General features: G+C 36.2%; 1 protein-coding gene across 1 annotated transcript in view; it reads left to right on the top strand.

Annotated features, from left to right (window-relative positions):
• The first annotated feature begins 841 nt into the window (after positions 1–841).
• UBE2U (ubiquitin conjugating enzyme E2 U) overlaps positions 842–17430 on the top strand; it is a 38940-nt gene continuing 22351 nt past the window's right edge. Inside the window, exons 1-4 of the mRNA XM_060142552.1 lie at positions 842–907; positions 2415–2496; positions 3501–3593; positions 14053–14150. Coding sequence (XP_059998535.1) covers positions 842–907; positions 2415–2496; positions 3501–3593; positions 14053–14150 — 339 coding nt within the window. The remainder of the gene's footprint in view (positions 908–2414; positions 2497–3500; positions 3594–14052; positions 14151–17430) is intronic.

The following is a 17430-nucleotide window of genomic DNA, read 5'->3' as shown; positions in this document are numbered from 1 at the left end:
TGCCATATAAGTTATTATAAATAAGTGCAGACCTGTACTACTGGTCACTTATTACCTGATGGTTTCTGATATTCAAAGAAAAAGAAAACATTATTTCGGAGGACTTCGAGTGGACGCTTCTCTGACTTATAGACTTACATGCTAGATCCTCTGACTTCCCCTGACTTCCCCCTACCCCAGCTGGGTAGAGTCAAAAAGTTGGTGGAGCTCTCTGGGGCACGGGGAGCGGGGGTGGAGGGGTCCTCACAACGGCTCTCATTGGCCTTTCAAACTGAACCGGTTGGACGATTGGCTGCGGAGGTTTCCAGAGGCCGTCCCACGTCGCTGATTGGATGAGGAGCGGAGAAGCTCCCACCTCCTTCACTCTAGACCCTCCTCGGTCCAGTTGCTTGGCAACCGATTGGCATCCTCCGGCCGAGCCGGCACCCAGTTAGTTACACCTGTGAAGCGGAGACAACAAACGGCTACGACCGCCCTACGCTTACGCCTTTCACGCCCACTTCACGCACAAGCAGCACGGGTGGTCCCAGAAGCTCATCCGGGTTTGCCTTCAGATGGGCTGTGGGCTGGCCCTGCAGTGACACACCGCAGTTGAGAAAGTGCTCACGTCTTCCTTCTGAAGTCCTCCTTCGGAAGAGTCAGAGGAGAAAAAAAGTCACTGCTATATGTCCAACTTAGAGCCACTTATTTTGGGAGCACACAGCGTTCTGAGGTTCGGTTGAGAAAGCAAGTAACTTATGTCAGTTAACTAGGTGCGGGAAGGTGACCCATAACCTCAGACACCTGCCTCAGAGCGAACCCTAGGAGTGCGGGGACAAGTGCCAGACTCTGCTGCCTTATCATGTACAGCAGAGCCTACATCTTGCTGCAAAGAGAATTCCAAGAGTTGAAGAAAAACAATTATGAGGTGAGTACTGGAGACCTGGAGGGTGTGTTTCATTGGAGTACCAATTTTTAAAAGCAGTTTAATCTGTGTTTATTCTATAAGGCATAATTTAGTTAAACATAATTTGCCACTACAGACTTGTTTGATGAACCTATTTCAGTATAATTATCTACTTCATAATAATAACAACTATTTGCACTTCATGATAATAGTTAACAATATTGAGCACACTATGCTGAGTAATTTATGGGCATTTAAGCCCTGAATATCAGGGTCCATCAGGTAGTAAGTGACTAGTAGGTCCAGGGTTGCACTCATTAATTACAATACTACAAAATAAGTTCGTAGTATTTTGTTTTACCTACCAGAAACCTAAGCCTCAGAAAGGGTCAGTAAATATTTGGCCGCAGGATTCCATCACAGGGTTTTCTACTGCTTCCTGTCTAGTGCACTTTTTGCCAACTTCTGTCACATATAATACAGAAGCACCTTTCCCGTATAATTTTAACACAGAGCAAGGCTTTGCCCCGAATGCCACCAATGAGGTTTCAGTGTTCATAGGCTGTTCAGTGGTTACCATAGGCTGTTTCATCACATACAATATGGAGAATTTAAAAATGGAAGGGGCGAGGGTGTACTTAGAAAGAATAGAAAGCCGTGCATAGAAAGAGTGTGTAGCATGCTTACCAACAGCTGCATAGGGTGTAAATGGCATTGCTCTCTTTTCACTCCTGCCATAGAAGTATTGCCTTAACAGGAGATGTCGGGAACAATTATTGAGTTCAACAACAAACATTCGAGAGGTATGAAAGTAACATTTGATGTTGTTTCTGCTCCACCTGAATTTTGTGGCTTTCTGTTGAAAGAAAATCTGTTGAAGGGAGAAGTGTTAGGTAAATATAGATAATGTAGGTAATAGAGATATAATGGTTATCCAGACTAGCACTTAACATACCTAATAACTATGTGGTTGCTCAGAAGTATTTATCGACTATATTTAAGTGTATTCCTCAGCATAACCAATAACCTTATTCTATGAAATCCATTCTTGTCCCTCCATTGGAATAATGCCTCAAGTGTAGGAAAATTTTATTTTTATATATGAGCATAATTTTAGAGTTGTGTTTTTCTTAATGAAAATTTTCTTACTTCATGGCTTATATAGCATCCATATGGTTTTTAAAATCTTTGAAGAAATGCAAGCTTTCCAACTATTTCTTTCATTTTGAATTTGAGTCTTAAATTGTCTGTTGTCTTACATAGGCCACACATTCTAGTCTTGACCTTACTGTCCCACTTGTGATTTGCATACTACACTACTGATTTATTTAAAATTTGCTATTGCATGTTTTTCTGGAATCTATCTTCTCTGTAATAAGGCGATATATAACACCTTCCCAAAATCAAAAAAAAATTATCAGAAAAAGAAAACGTAGAGCTTTTGGAATTCATTGTAATCTAATATCTGATTTTCCAAGCTGCACTAAATATTTAATCCTTTTTCTGCTTTAATTTTTCTTAATTAAAGGGTATTACTGGCTTTCCTGTAAGTGAAGATATGATGCAATGGGAAGCTGATATTGAAGGTCTACAGAATACAGTTTGGCATGGTTTGCGCTTTCAGAACTAATTGACTTTTTTAAAAGTCTTTGTATTATTAGCCTATTTTCTTTAAGGTTGCATTGTATAAATTTTCTAGAATTCTTGAAGTATTTACATGTTATTTTCTTATTATATGGTTTAATTTTTTGCCATTTGTCAACATGGATGGAAATTTCAGGTTTGAATTTTTCTTTATGCCCAATCTTAATGTTATCATGATTTTAAGAAGCACACACAGGAAAGCATTATCAGTTGAGAATATCATCTGACAGTCTTCCATGAAGTCAGAGAATAGCTAACAAAATGCCTGTTGGCAGAAAAATCCCACAATTATGTCTCATTTATTTCCTCTATGATTTTCCCACAAATTTCCATAAATCAAATTCTCAAGCAAACTAGGCAACTATAAGCTTTAATGACCACGTACTCTTACAGTTGCGGATTAACAAGATACATTTGTTTAGTGAGGTAGGGGAGAAAAGCATGTAAGTGGATAATTACAATAAAATATAACGTGTTCTATTATGGATTTTGAATGGAATACCGAGGAGGCAGTGATTAGTTAATTTTGCCTTGGAGAGTCAGGAACGGCTTCCCAAGGAAGTGACCCTTGAGTTGGGTCCTAAAAAATGTGTGAGAATTCACCAGGTTTAGAATCAGAAGGAAATACAGGCAGAATAAACAGCCTGACATGAGGTGGCAAGAGAGGGCTCTGGAGCAGTGAGTTCAGTAAAGATGAGATACACAGTGAAGGGGCCGGGTGTTAGGGGGACAGGGTCAGTGGGTAGAAAGGACTAGTGGGAATGTGGCTGAAAACATGGAATTAGATTGTGAGGAGTCTGTTACACCATCTAGAGGAGTCTAGGCATCCTATAATCCAATTTACTTATTAATCTAATAAAACTCTAGGGACCTTGGGGAGGCTAAACTGTAGGAATAAACTTCAGTGTTAGGTTACAGTTAATCAGTTCAACATGACACTTTAGTAAAAATGTTTCTTTTTGTATCACAGGATCATTCTTCCAACTGAGAATAAATTTTACATCAGAGTATAATTTTGTCCCTCCAGTTGTGAAATTTAGAACAATTCCTTTTCATCCAAATGGTAAGGAACAAATGAAATTTTTATCATCACGAGTTCTGTCCCCATTAATCTTGTTCTTTGTTAGTGTTTAATAATGTTTCTTTTTAATCACTTTGTTACAATTATAAAAGTAAGCATGCTTATTGGGGAAAATATTAAAAGGCAGAAAAAAATTATCACCTGAATCCTAATTCAGAGAGATACTATTCTCTATATTTAACCAAATTTATTTCCTTCTTCTATGTATGCATTTTATCTACATAGTTGAGTTATTACACAAAGTTTTATATATTTTTACTTAAAATCACATAATACATTTATTTCTGCAATATTAAACATTCTTCAAAATATAATTTTTAATGACTATTTGATAAACTTAATTCCTGTATTGTTCAGTATTTTAGTTGGACCTAATTTTTTACTATAAAAATAATGCACAGACAAATTAACATTTTAGAAAGAAATAAGTTAGATTGCTACCTCAAGTCATATGCGAAGTAAATTCTTGATCGATTACAAATGCAAAAAATTTTAATGCTAAAAAGAAAATCTAATAGAACTTTTATGGGTGTGGTGAGAAAGGCTTTTCTAAAAACAACAAATCCTAGAAACCATGAGAAAAGCATGACACATTAAACTACATAAACTTTTTAAGACTTCTCTATAGCTAACGACATTATAAAAGGGATAAAAATACACTGACTTTTGCAAACTGAGGGAAAATATTTGCAATGCATAAAACAGAATATTTATAATACGTAAAGACCACTTGTGGATCAGTAAGAAAAAACAGAAAGCAACAGAAAAATGGGCAAAGGTTATAAACAAGCGCTTTTTTTTTAGTGTGTTTTTGTTTTATATTGAAGTATAGTTGATTTACAATGTTGTGTTATTTTCAGGTGTACCATAAAGTGATTCTGTTATATATGTAGTCTTTTTAAGATTCTTTTCCCCTTATATGTTATTACAAAATATCGAGTATAGTTCTCTGCACTATACGGTAGGTTCTTGTTACTTATCTGTTTTATATACAGTAGTGTGTATATGTTAATCCCAAATGCCTAATTTGTCCCTCCCCCTGCTTTCCCTTTTGGTAACTGTAAGTTTGTTTTCTATGTCTATGGGTCTATTTCTGTTTTGAATATAAGTTCATTTGTACCGTTTTTTTTTTTAAGATTCCACATATAAGTGATATCATATGATATTTGTCTTTCTCTGTCTTGCTTACTTCACTTAGTATGATAATCTCTAGGTCCATCCATGTTGCTGCAAATGGCATTATTTCATTCTTTTTTAATGGCTGAGTAGTATTCTATTGTATATGTATGCCACATCTTCTTTATCCATTCATCTCTTTTTTTTTTTTTTTTGGCGGTACACGGGTCTCTCACTGCTATGGCCTCTCCCGTTGCAGAGCACAGGCTCGGGACGCGCAGGCTCAGCGGCCATTGCTCACGGGCCTAGCCGCTTCGCGGCATGTGGGATCTTCCCGGACCGGGGCACGAACCCGTGTCCCCTGCATCGGCAGGCGGACTCTCAACCACTACACCGCCGGGGAAGCCCTATCCATTCATCTCTTGATGGACATTTAAGTTACTTCCATGTCTTGGCTATTGTAAATAGTGCTGCAGTGAACATTGGGGTGCATATATCTTTTTGAATTATAGTTTTCTCTGGGTATATGCCCAGGAGTGGGATTACAGGATCATATGGTAGCCCTATTTTTAGTTTTTTAAAGGAAGCAGCATACATTTCTCCATAGTTGCTGTACCAATGTACATTCCCAACAACAGTGTAGGAGGGTTCCTTTTTCTCCACACCTTCTCCAGCATTTATTGTTTGTACACTTTTTCATGATGGTCATTCTGACTGGTGTGAGGTGATACCTCAACATAGCTTTGATTTGCATTTCTCTAATAATTAGCAATGTGGAGCAGTTTTCATGTGCGTGTTGGCCATGTATAAGTCTTCTTTGGAGAACTGTCTATTTAGATCTCATGCCCATTTTTTGATTGGGTTGGTTTTTTTTTTTGATGTTGAACTGTAGAGCTGTTTGTATACCTTTACGATTAATCCCTTTTTGTTCACATCATTTGCAAAATTTTCTCCCATTCTGTAGGTTCTCTTTTTGTTTTGCTTATGGTTTCCTTTGCCTTTAAGTTTAATTAGGTCCCATTTTTTAATTTTTTTAATTTTTTTTTTGCTGTACGCAGGCCTCTCACTGTTGTGGCCTCTCCCGTTGCAGAGCACAGGCTCCAGACGCGCAGGCTCAGTGGCTATGGCTCGTGGGCCTAGCCGCTCCATGGCATGTGGGATCTTCCCAGACCAGGGCACGAACCCATGTCCCCTGCATCAGCAGGCGGACTCTCAACCACTGTGCCACCAGGGAAGCCCCCATTTGTTTATTTTTGTTTTTATTTCCATTACTCTGGAAGGCAGATCCAAAAAGATATTGCTGTGATTTATGTCAGAGTATTCTGCCTATGTTTTCCTCTAGGAGTTTTAGAGTATCCAGTTTTACATTAGGTCTTTAATCCATTTTGACTTTATTTTTGTGTATGGTGTTAGAGAGTGTTCTAATCTGATTCTTTTACATGTAGCTGTCCAGTTTTCCAAGCACCACTTATCGAAGAGACTGTCTTTTCTCCATTGTATATTCGTGACTCCTTTGTCATAGATTAATTGACCATATGTGTGTGGGTTTATTTCTGGGCTTTCTATCCTGTTCCACTGATCTGTATTTCTGTTTTTGTGCCAGTCTGACACTGTTTTGATGATTGTAGCTTTGTAGTATAGTCTGAAGTCAGGGAGCCTGATTCCTCCACCACTGTTTTTCTTTCTCAAGATTACTTTGGCTATTTCGGGTCTCTTGTGTTTCCATACAAATTAAAAATTTTTTTGTTCTAGTTCTGTGAAAAATGCCATTAGTAATTTGATAGGGATTGCATTAAATCTGTAGACTGCCTTGGGTACTATAGTCATTTTGACAGTATTGATTCTTCCAGTCCAAGAACACATCTGTTTGTGTCATCTTCAATTTCTTTCATCAGCGTCTTATAGTTTTCAGAGTACAGGTCTTTTGCCTCCTTAGGTAGGTTTATTCCTAGGTATTTTATCCTTTTTGATGTGATGGTAAATGGGATTATTTCCTTAGTTTCTCTCTGATTTTTCATTGTTAGTGGATAGAAATGCAACATATTTCTGTGTATACATTTTGTATCCTGCAACTTTACTGAATGCATTGATGAGCTCTAGTAGTTTTCTGGTAGTGTCTTTAGGATTTTTTATGTATAGCATCATGTCATCTGCAAACAGTGAAAGTTTTACTTCTTCTTTTCCAATTTGTTTTCCTTTTTTTTTGCGGTACGCGGGCCTCTCACTGTTGTGGCCTCTCCCATTACGGAGCACAGGCTCCGGACGTGCAGGCTCAGCGGCCATGGCTCACGGGCCCAGCTGCTCCGCGGCACGTGGGATCTTCCCAGACCGGGGCACGAACCCGTGTCCCCTGCATTGGCAGGCGGACTCTCAACCACTGCGCCACCAGGGAAGCCCATCCAATTTGTATTCCTTTTATTTCTTTTTCTTCTCTGATTGTCGTGGCTAGAACTTCCAAAACTATGTTGACTAAAAGTGGCGAGAGTGGACATCCTCGTCTTGTTCCTGATCTTAGAGGAAATGCTTTCAGCTTTTCACCGCTGAGTATGATGTTGTTAGCTGTGGGTTTGTTATATATGGCCATTATTATGTTGAGGTAGGTTCCCTCTATGCCCACTTTTTGGAGAGTTTTTATCATAATTCAATGTTGAATTTTATCAAAAGCTTTTTCTGCATCTATTGATATGATTATATGGATTTTATTCTTCAATTTGTTGATGTGGTGTATCACACTGAATGATTTGTGGATATTGAAAAATCCTTGCATCCCTGGGATAAATCCCACTTGATCCGGTGTATGATCTTTTTAAAGTATTGTTGGATTCAATTTGCCAGTATTTTGTTAAGGATGTTTGCGTCTAGGTTCATCAGTGATACCGGCCTATAATTTTCTTTTTTTGTGAAATCTTTGCCTGGTTTTGGTGTCACAGTGATGGTGGCCTCATAGAATGAGTTTGGAAGTGTTCCTTCCTCTGCAGTTTTTGGAATAGTTTCAAAAGGAAAGGTGTTGACTCTTCTGTAAGTGTTTAATAGACTTCGCCTGTGAAGCCATCTGGTCCTAGACTCTTGTTTGTTGGGAGTTTTTAAGTCACAGTTTCAATTTCAGTACTTGTAATTGGTCTGTTAATATTTTCTATTTCTTCCTGGTTCAGTCTTGGGAGATTGTACCTTTCTAAGGTTTGTTCATTTCTTCTAAGTTGTCCATTTTATTGACATATTGTTTCTTGTAGTAGTCTCTTATGGTCCTTTGTATTGCTGTGGTGTCGGTTGTAACTTCTCCTTTTTCATTTCTGATTTTACTGATTTGGGCCCTCTCCCTTTTTTCTTGATGAGTCTGACTAAAGGTTTATCCATTTTGTTTATCTTTTCAAAGAAGCAGATTTTAGTTTCATTGATATTTTCTATTGTTTTCTTAGTTACTATTCCATTTATTTCTGCTCTGATCTTTATGATTTCTTTCCTTCTGCTAACTTTGGGTTTTGTTTGTTCTTCTTTCTTTAGTTGCTTTAGGTGTAAGGTTAGGTTGTTTATTTGAGATTTTTCTTGTTTCCTGAGCTCAGGTTGAATCACTGTAAATTTCCCTCTTAGAACTGTTTTTGCTACATTCCATAGGTTTTGGATCATTGTGTTTTCATTTTCATTTGTCTCTAGGTACTTTTTTGATTTCCTCTTTGGTTTCTTCAGTTATCCATTGGTTGTTTAGTGGAATACTGTTTAGCCTCCACATGTTTATGTTTTTTTGAAGTTATTTTCTTGTAGCTGATTTCTAATCTCATAGTCTTGTGGTTGAAAAAGATGCTTGATATGATTCCAGTTTTCTTAAATTTACCGAGACTTGATTTGTGCCCCAGCAAGTGATCTGTCCTGGAGATGGTTCCATGTGTACTTGAAAAGACTGTGTATTCTGCGGCTTTCAGATGGAATGCTCTATAAATACCAATTAAGTCCATCTGGTCTAATTTGTCATTGAAGGCCTGTGTTTCCTTATTGATTTTCTATCTGGATGATCTGTCCATTTATGTAAGTGGGGTGTTAAGCTCTCCCACTATTATTATGTTACTGTCAAGTTCTCCTTTTATGTCTGTTAACGTTTGCCTTATATATTGAGGTGCTCCTATGTTGGATGCATATATATATATATATATATATATATATATATATATATATATATATATATATACAATTGTTATATCTTCTTCTTGGATTGTTCCTTTGGTCATTAGGTACTGTCCTTCTTTGTCTCTTATAACAGTCTTTATTTTAAAGTGTATTTTGTCTGATATAAGTATTGCAACTCCAGCTTTCTTTTGATTTCCATTTGCATGGAATACCTTTTTCCATCCCCTCATTTTCAGTCTGTATGCGTCTCTAGATCTGAAGCGAGTCTCTTATAGACAGCATATATTTGAGTCTTAATTTTTGTACCCATTCAGCCAGTCTGTGTCTTTTGGCTGGAGCATTTAATCTGTTTACATTTAAGGTAATTATCAGTATGTATGTTCTTATTGTCATTTTGTTAATTGTTTTGCATTTGTTTTTATAGGTCTTCTTTCTTCCTTTCCTCTTTTTTTAAAATATTTTATTGAAGTATAGTTGATTTAAATGTTGTTAATTTCTGCTGTACAGCAAAGTTATTCAGTTATGCATTTATATATTCTTTTGCTTACTGTTTTCTATTATGGTTTATCACAGGATATTGAATATAGTTCCCAGTGCTATACAATAGGACCTTGTTCTTTATTTCCTTTCTTCTTTTGTGCTCTTCTCTTGTGATTTGATTATCTTTAGTGTTATGTTTGGTTATCTTATTTTTTGTGTATATATATATATATATATATATATATATATATATATATAAAAAAATAGGTTTGTGGTTCCATGAGGTTTCGATATAGCATTCTATACATATACATGATTATTTTAAGTTGCTGATCTCCTAATTTCAATGCATTCACATGTCTTGCATTTGTACTCTTCTTCTCTCATGATTACTAGTTTAGATATCCTATTTGTGTGTGGATGATTTCCTATCTTTACTGTATGCTTGCCTTTATGGGTGAGCGTTCCCATTTTGTAATTTTCTTGTTTCTAGTTGTGGTCTTTTCTTTTCCACCTAGAGAAGCTTCTTTAGAATTTGTTTTAAACCTGGTTTGGTGGTACTGAATTCTTTTAGCTTTTGCTTGTCTGTAAAGCTTTTGATTTCTCAGTCAAATCTGAACAAGAGCCTTGCTGGGTAGAGTATTCTTGGTTGTAGGTTTTCCCCTTTCATCACTTTAAATGTATTGTGCCACTCCCTTCTGGCCTGCAGAGTTTCTGCTGAAAAGTCAGCTCATAACCTTATGGGGATTCCCTTGTTGCTTTTAATATTTTCTCTTTATCTTTAATTTTGGTCAGTTTGATTACTATGTGTCTTGGTGTATTTATCCTTGAGTTAATCCTGTATGGGCCTCTGTGCTTCCTGGACTTGGGTGTTGTTTCCTTTCCCATATTAGGGAAGTTTTCAGTTGTTACCTCTTCAAATATTTTCTCAGTCCCTTATTCTCTCTCTTCTTCTGGGACCCCTATAATGCGAATGTTGGTGCATTTGACATTGTCCTAGAGGTCTCTTAAACTGTCCTCATTTCTTTTCATTCTTTTTTCTTTATTCTGTTCTGCGGCAGTGATTTCCACCACTCTGTCTTCCAGCTCACTTATCTGTTCTTCTGCCTCATTTATTCTGCTATTGACTCCTTCTAGTGTATTTTCCATTTCGGTTATTGTATTCTTCAATACAATATTGTATTCTTCTTGGTTGTTCTTTATATTTTCTAATTCTTTGTTAACACCTTCCTGTAACTTCTCATGCTGTGCATCCATTCTTTTCCTGAGCTCTTGGATCGTCTTTGTGATCATTACTCTGAACTCTTCCTGGTGTAGATTGCCTATCTCCGTGTCACTTAATTCTTCTTCTGGGGTTTTATCTTTTGCTTTCATCTGGAACCTCTTCCTCTGCTGTCTCATTTTGTCTAAATTTCTATTTCTGTTTTTATGTATGTGGAAGGTTGGTTATGTTTCTCAACCTTGGAGAAGTGGCCCTCTGTAAGGGATGCCCTTTGTGTCCCAGAAGTACACTCCCCTCTTGTCTTCCAAGGGCCAGGGACCAGCTGGTCCCAGGGTAGTTTCTGACTTGCATTTGTGGACTTAGTTCCACAGGCTGCCGGATCATTGTTTTCTTGTTTCTGGTGTCCACTCCCTGGTGGGTGAGGCTGTTGATGGACACTTGGATTGCTTCTGTATCTTGGCTATTGTAAATAGTGCTGCTGTGAATATTGGGGTGCGTGTATCTTTTTAAATTAGTGTTTTCATTTTTTCTGGATATATACCCAGGAGTAGAATTGCTGGATCATATGGTAGCTCTGCTTTTAGTTTTGTGATGAACCTTCATACTGTTTTCCATAGTGGCTGTACCAATTTACATTCCCACCAACAGTGTATAAGGGTTCCCTTTTCTCCACATCCTTGCCAACATTTGTGATTTTTAGACTTGATGATAACCATTCTGACAGATGTGAGGTGATATCTCGTTGTTTTGATTTGCATTTCTCTAATAATTAGTGATTTGAACATCTTTTCATGTGCCTGTTAGCCATTTGTATGTCTTCTTTGAAAAGATGTCTGTTCAGGTCTTCTGCCCATTTTTTGATTGGTTTGTTTGTTTTTGATATTGAACCGTGTGAACTGTTTGTATATTGTGGGTATTAACCCCTTGTTGGTAGCATCATTTGCAAATACTTTCTCTGATTCCGTAGGTTGTCTTTTCATTTTGTCAGTGGTTTCCTTTGCTATGCAAAAGCTTTTAAGTTTAATTAGGTCCCATTTGTTTATTTTTACTCTTATTTCTTTTGCCTTAGGAGACTGATCCAAGAAAATATTGCTATAATTTATTTCAAAGAGTATTCCACCTATGTTCTCTTCTAGGAATTTTATGGTTTCTGGTCTTACATTTAGCTCTTTAAACCATCTTGAATTTAATTTGTATGTGGTGTGAGGGAATGTTCTAATCTCATTGTTTTGCATGTGGCTACCCAATTTTCCCAGCACAACTTGTTGAAGAAACTGTCTTTTCTCCATTGTATATTCTTGACTCCTTTGTTGTAGGTGAATTGACCATAGTGCACGGATTTATTTTGGGGCTCTCTGTTCTGTTCCATTGATTTATGTGTCTGTTTTTGTGTCAATACCATGATGTTTTGATTACTGTAGCTTTCTAGTATAGTCTAAAGTCTGGGAGGGTTATACTTCCAGCTTTGTTCTTTTTTCCTCAAGATTGCTTTGTGGCTCCATATGAATTTTATGATTATTTGTTCTAGTTTTGTGAAAAATGTCCAGGGTATTTTGATAGGAATTGCATTAAATCTGTAAATTGCTTTGGGTAGTATGGCCATTTTAACAATATTAATTCTTCCAATCCAAGGGCATGGGATATTGTTCCATTTCTTTGAATCGTCTTCATTTTCCTTCGTCAGTGTTTCATAGTTTTCAGGGTATTGGTCCTTCACCTCTTTGGTTAAATTTATTTCTAAGGGTTTTTCTTGCTGCTATTTTAAATGGGATTTTTTTTCTTTTTTACTTTCTCTTTCTGATATTTCATCATCACTGTATAGAAATGCAATAGATTTCTGTATATTAATCTTTTATCCTGCAACCTTGCCGAATTCATTTACTAGTTCTAATAGTTTTGGGGTGGAAACTTTAGGGATCTGTATAAAGAATATGCTTAATATCCTTATTAATATTTAATTAATAAAGATTTTGTTTCCAGTAACAATGTTGGAAATAAGGAAAAGAGAAATAACTCCAATGTCCATTAATATAGGAATTTTTAAGTAAAATATCTTACAGCTATATACATTGCTTTTAAACATAGCAAGGAAGATATATGAAGACTTTACTCTTTGGTCATTCTTGTGCCCTGGAATCTTCACTACCTGGCATATTGTTAGTGCTCGAATATTTTTGGAATAAACATGTCCAGAAATACGTTGACAATTTACTATTAAATGAAAAAATACTTTGAAGAATAAAATGTAAAATATAATTCTATTTAATAAAAAAACCCAAAAACTACACACACACACACACACACACACACACACACGTGTGTGTGTGTGTGTGTGTGTGTGTGTGTATTTTTTTCCAAATACTGACTTAGTTAATTAACTGTGTTAGGGCATAGGCCAACCTTTCATATATCTTTCCAATTTATATATTGATGTAATGGAACAAAGCTGGCAGGGAGGTTTTGCCATCCTCAGTGTGTGGGTTCAATTTCTGGACCTAAGACATTTACTCTGTCACTATTTCCAGCCAGTGGTAAAGGGAGAGAAAAAGAGAAGAGGGCAGAACAACTTCCTTAAGAAAATATGATCCAGAAGGTGCACACTTTACTTCTGCCAGTGTCTCATGATTAAGACTTAGTCACACGGCCACATCTTGTTAGAGGAAAGGCTGGGAAAATGTGGGCAACTATGTATTCATCTAAAACCGCATGGGGGAATGGGGATGGGGCAGGCATCAAGTTTCTTTTTATAGAGAGAAGAAATGGAGGAAAGGGAGAGCAAATACTGGAGGACCATGAATAGTGTGCACAAAACTTTCTATACCATCATCTTTTCTTTCACCACTGAGTCATAATTTCACTTGTAACTTACAACAGTTTTAATACCAACTGGGATTTGTTTCTAAATTCTTTTATTGCATTGTTCACTCAAATCTTGTGTCCATTGCGCTGTTACTATTATCGTAGTTTACAATACAATGTACCAAATCAAACACCCCTCTTTTCTCCTTTTCAAAATTTTCTTCCCAGGTCTTACCTTTTTATTGCAAGATTTTTCTATTGGAATATAAATGTTTTTCTTATTCATTTACAAAAATTATTTATACATTAATAAAAGTATTATTAATAATGATAGCTATCATTTTTTGAGGATCCACTATGTGCCAGGTACTCTATTAAGGGCTTTATTTTTTGAATTCTTTTCAGTGAAAGTAGGTACTTCAATCATATCCCCATTTCATATACTAAGCAAGTGAGACCTAGAGAGGTAAAGTTAATTGCTCAACGTCACACAGCTGATAAGTGGAGGGGTCAACTGTCAAATCTGTGTGTCTGACACCAAAGTCCATGCTCTAACAGCTGCTCTGTATTAAGTGTCTGTCACATTCAATGCAAATAATTTTCCTGCTTTGTCATTTGCTTTCTAACTTTGCTATGACCTGTTGATGTTCATAAGTTTTAAATAATAATTTTATGTATTAATATTAATGTATTATTTTAATACAGTAGACCCACATACTGGCCGTCCCTGTATAGATTTTTTGGACAACACTCATAAGTGGAATAGAAGCTATACATTGAGCAGCATCTTACTTACCCTCCAGGTAAGAACAGATTAATATAATGCTGTCTTTAATACTTTTAATTACCCCAATTACTCAAAATATAACGAATAAATGTACAATGCATAGTTAAATGTTTAAAGGATTTGAGTAAGCTTATATAAATCAATAACATTTCTACGTCAAGACTGTAAAATGGAACTTGAATTATAAAGACGATTATTTTTAAAGTGAAATCGATAGATTAGGCCCTTCCCAGCCAAAGAATATGTATTTTATAAAAGAAGAAAAGAACTGTTTGGATGGTTTCAACACTGGAAATACAGTCTTAGGTTTGCTTTTGGCTCCTAACTTCACTTTATAATGTTGAACAGGCCTTTTGGATCTTTCCACATTCATGAACCTTGCCTTCCTCCGAGAGGTGAATCAAGTGACTACAACGTAAAATATTCAGCTTTATCCTTTGTTTCTGACAGTACTAGAGACCTGCTTTTATAAGCTTTCATATCAAACCCAGTGAACAATTAAACCAGGAATTTCCTCCTCTCCTCAGTAGATGCCTGTTTCTAGAATGCACCCTTCACCTCCTAGATCCATGGTCTTTAGAAGCATGCCTCCGTGTTGTGTTATTCCCGACCCTCAAAGAGCCTCCCTTCTCATCCTGAAATGCTGAGATAAATGATTTGAGTGACACTTGCTTTGACCACTTACATCTGGCTCAGCGAGATTCTATCCGCTAGAGTCTGTCCACGATATTCTATCTATTTATCATTGATAATATGTGGAGATAAACTATTAAATTTTGATCATCTGGAATACCTGGAGAAAAAAGTATTCTGGCTTAATTGAATTTTCTCTGTAACATAGAATTATAACACAAATTTCATCTCTCCCATTTCTTGTTTTTGAAAATAAAACTAATCATTAACTTTCTGTCTAGTCATCTTAGTATGCTGAGTAAAATTTAATATTTTTAAAAATTCAATGTTCAATTTATTTATTCATTCATTCTACAAATATGTGTTGAGCATATATAGCAGTGCCAGGCCATGTTCTGGGAGAGAGATTGGAGCAAAAACTTTGAGGAAGTAAGTGAGCGTGTTGTGCAGAGATTTGTGATTGATCTTCTGGATTCCTTCAAACTGAGTCATCCTGTCTCTTCTACCTAAATAGGGTTGGCCTTAAAAATAATAAAAATGAATGTTCTCAGGAATGTAATGAGTGAGGGCAAACCAGAATGAAATGGTGAAAAATTTGAATAGCAGAATAATTTAATAAAAGGTACATTGAGGGCTGTAATTTTAGATAGCTTGGCTTCACATCTTGGTTCTGCCACTTAATACCTTTGCACTGTTGGACAAGTTTCTTCACTTCTCATTGCCTCAGTTTCTTCATCAGTAAAATGGGGCTGTTAGTAGCTACCTCATATAACTTGTGAGGACTAAATGAATAAATAACATGTAAAGTACTTAGAACCATGAGTTGTCCAAGAAAAGAATTCAATAAAATCTAGTTAATATTTTGATTGTTCTTAGTTTTAACCTGTAATACAAAATGACAACAAAGTGTTGCCAAATACATCATGGAAAGCCAGTAGATTACACAGTTGTTTTTATTTTTCAAATAGATTTATAAAACAAATATGCCCACATTAGAGAAGATTTTTAAGATAGTGGAAAGGAAAAGAACATCACTGGTAATCATAAAGAAAATTCCTTACCCTATTGTTATTAGCATTTTCTTCTAATTTTGTCTTCTTTGTTTCGGTTTTAAATCTTCAGTTCCACATTTCCTGCAGGGTCAAGCCCAAATTCTGTTGCCTGACAAATGATGATCTACTTCTCACACCTCGGCTTTAACTCTCCCAAACACACTGTGGGATCCCGCTCCTATTGAAATATTGATATCTTCTTTTTTTTTTTTTTTCCACTCACAGTGCTTGGTTCAATTCATGTTAAAAAGCATTTATAGAGTTCTAAACTCTAAAGTTACAAACCTAAGTCAGTCTTGCACTTTAAAAAGTGCTCAGTCCAGTTCCGCATCTGACTAGCAGCCCATTTTATTCCCTCTTTCTCAGTCTGTTCAGCAAGCAGCTGCTCACATTGTAAGAGTCGGGTCAATAGAGCCCTCCTCTGCAATGCCTTTCCTGATTTCCTTTCCTAGGTGAAATTGATGGCTTTGGTTTTGGCGGGAAGGAGGTTTTCTTTGCAAAGTGGTACCCTAAGCAAATCTCTATGAGAGTGCTATAATGCTCTAATACATATACTGTTTCCTTATCTGTCTTCCCCTGTTGGACTGTAAGCTCCCTGAGGTCAGGAAACAAGTCTAATTTGTGTGATAGGTACTAAGTAACATGATTGAAGCAACAAATCTGAATTTTTACATCGTTGCAATGATGGTATATATGTTCAAATTATATAGCCTATTTCTTTTTCACTTAACATTTTATCTCAAGTAATTCCAGATTGCTACAATTAATATTTTAATGGCTATTTAATAGTACTTTGAAGGTCAGTGCTGCCCAATAGAACTTTCCGTGCTTACGGAAATGTTCAATATCTGTGCTGTCCGATATAGTAGCCTCTAGTCTCATGTTCTACTGAGCACTTGAAATGTGGCTACTGTAACTGAGGAACTGAGTTTTTCATTTTATTTAAGTAATTTAAATTTAGATTGCTTTCTGACTACTACCTTTTGAATTACAGGTGAGACACATTTATAATTATCACATTGTTATACAAGGGGGTGGTACTTGAAATGGTGTTTAAAATACTTTAAAGTCTAAATATGCTAATCATCTCCTCCTAAAATTTTTATAATCTTGATTTCTTTGAAAACTTGTACTTCCATATACAATGAAAAAGTAAGTACCAACACTCATCCACAGAAGAAATTCCAGTTTCATGGGCTATAACTAATTGGATATTACAAAATGTACCCACTGGTACAGTTGTTTATTGATGCTTCAGATGTTTGTATTTATCCTCCAGATGGCTTTTTATATTATTTCATACAATCACATGGTGACTTTAAAAGTTGGACTGTTATTTTATTTTTTTACTATTTTAGCAGGGTGTCTGATTTGTATATTTTAATTATTCCTTACATTCTAGTTCTTAAAAAATCATTAAATATACTTAATAGCTTGTGTATATATTATATGAAAAGGTCTTAGGCACAGTGGTCAATGCAAAGACTATTGAATAAACTTTACCAGATGTGCCTCTCTGAGTAAGATTATCTCTCCAGCCAAAGAGCAAAAGCTCGCTCTTGAAGAAAAGTTTCATCTGCTTCCCACCCACTTTGAAAGATATAGTGCAAT

The sequence above is a fragment of the Lagenorhynchus albirostris genome, chromosome 2 (assembly GCF_949774975.1).
Source record: "Lagenorhynchus albirostris chromosome 2, mLagAlb1.1, whole genome shotgun sequence".
In the NCBI taxonomy this organism is placed as follows: domain Eukaryota; kingdom Metazoa; phylum Chordata; class Mammalia; order Artiodactyla; family Delphinidae; genus Lagenorhynchus; species Lagenorhynchus albirostris.
Note: the sequence above shows the minus strand (reverse complement) of the source record. Positions and strands in the feature narration are given on the sequence as shown.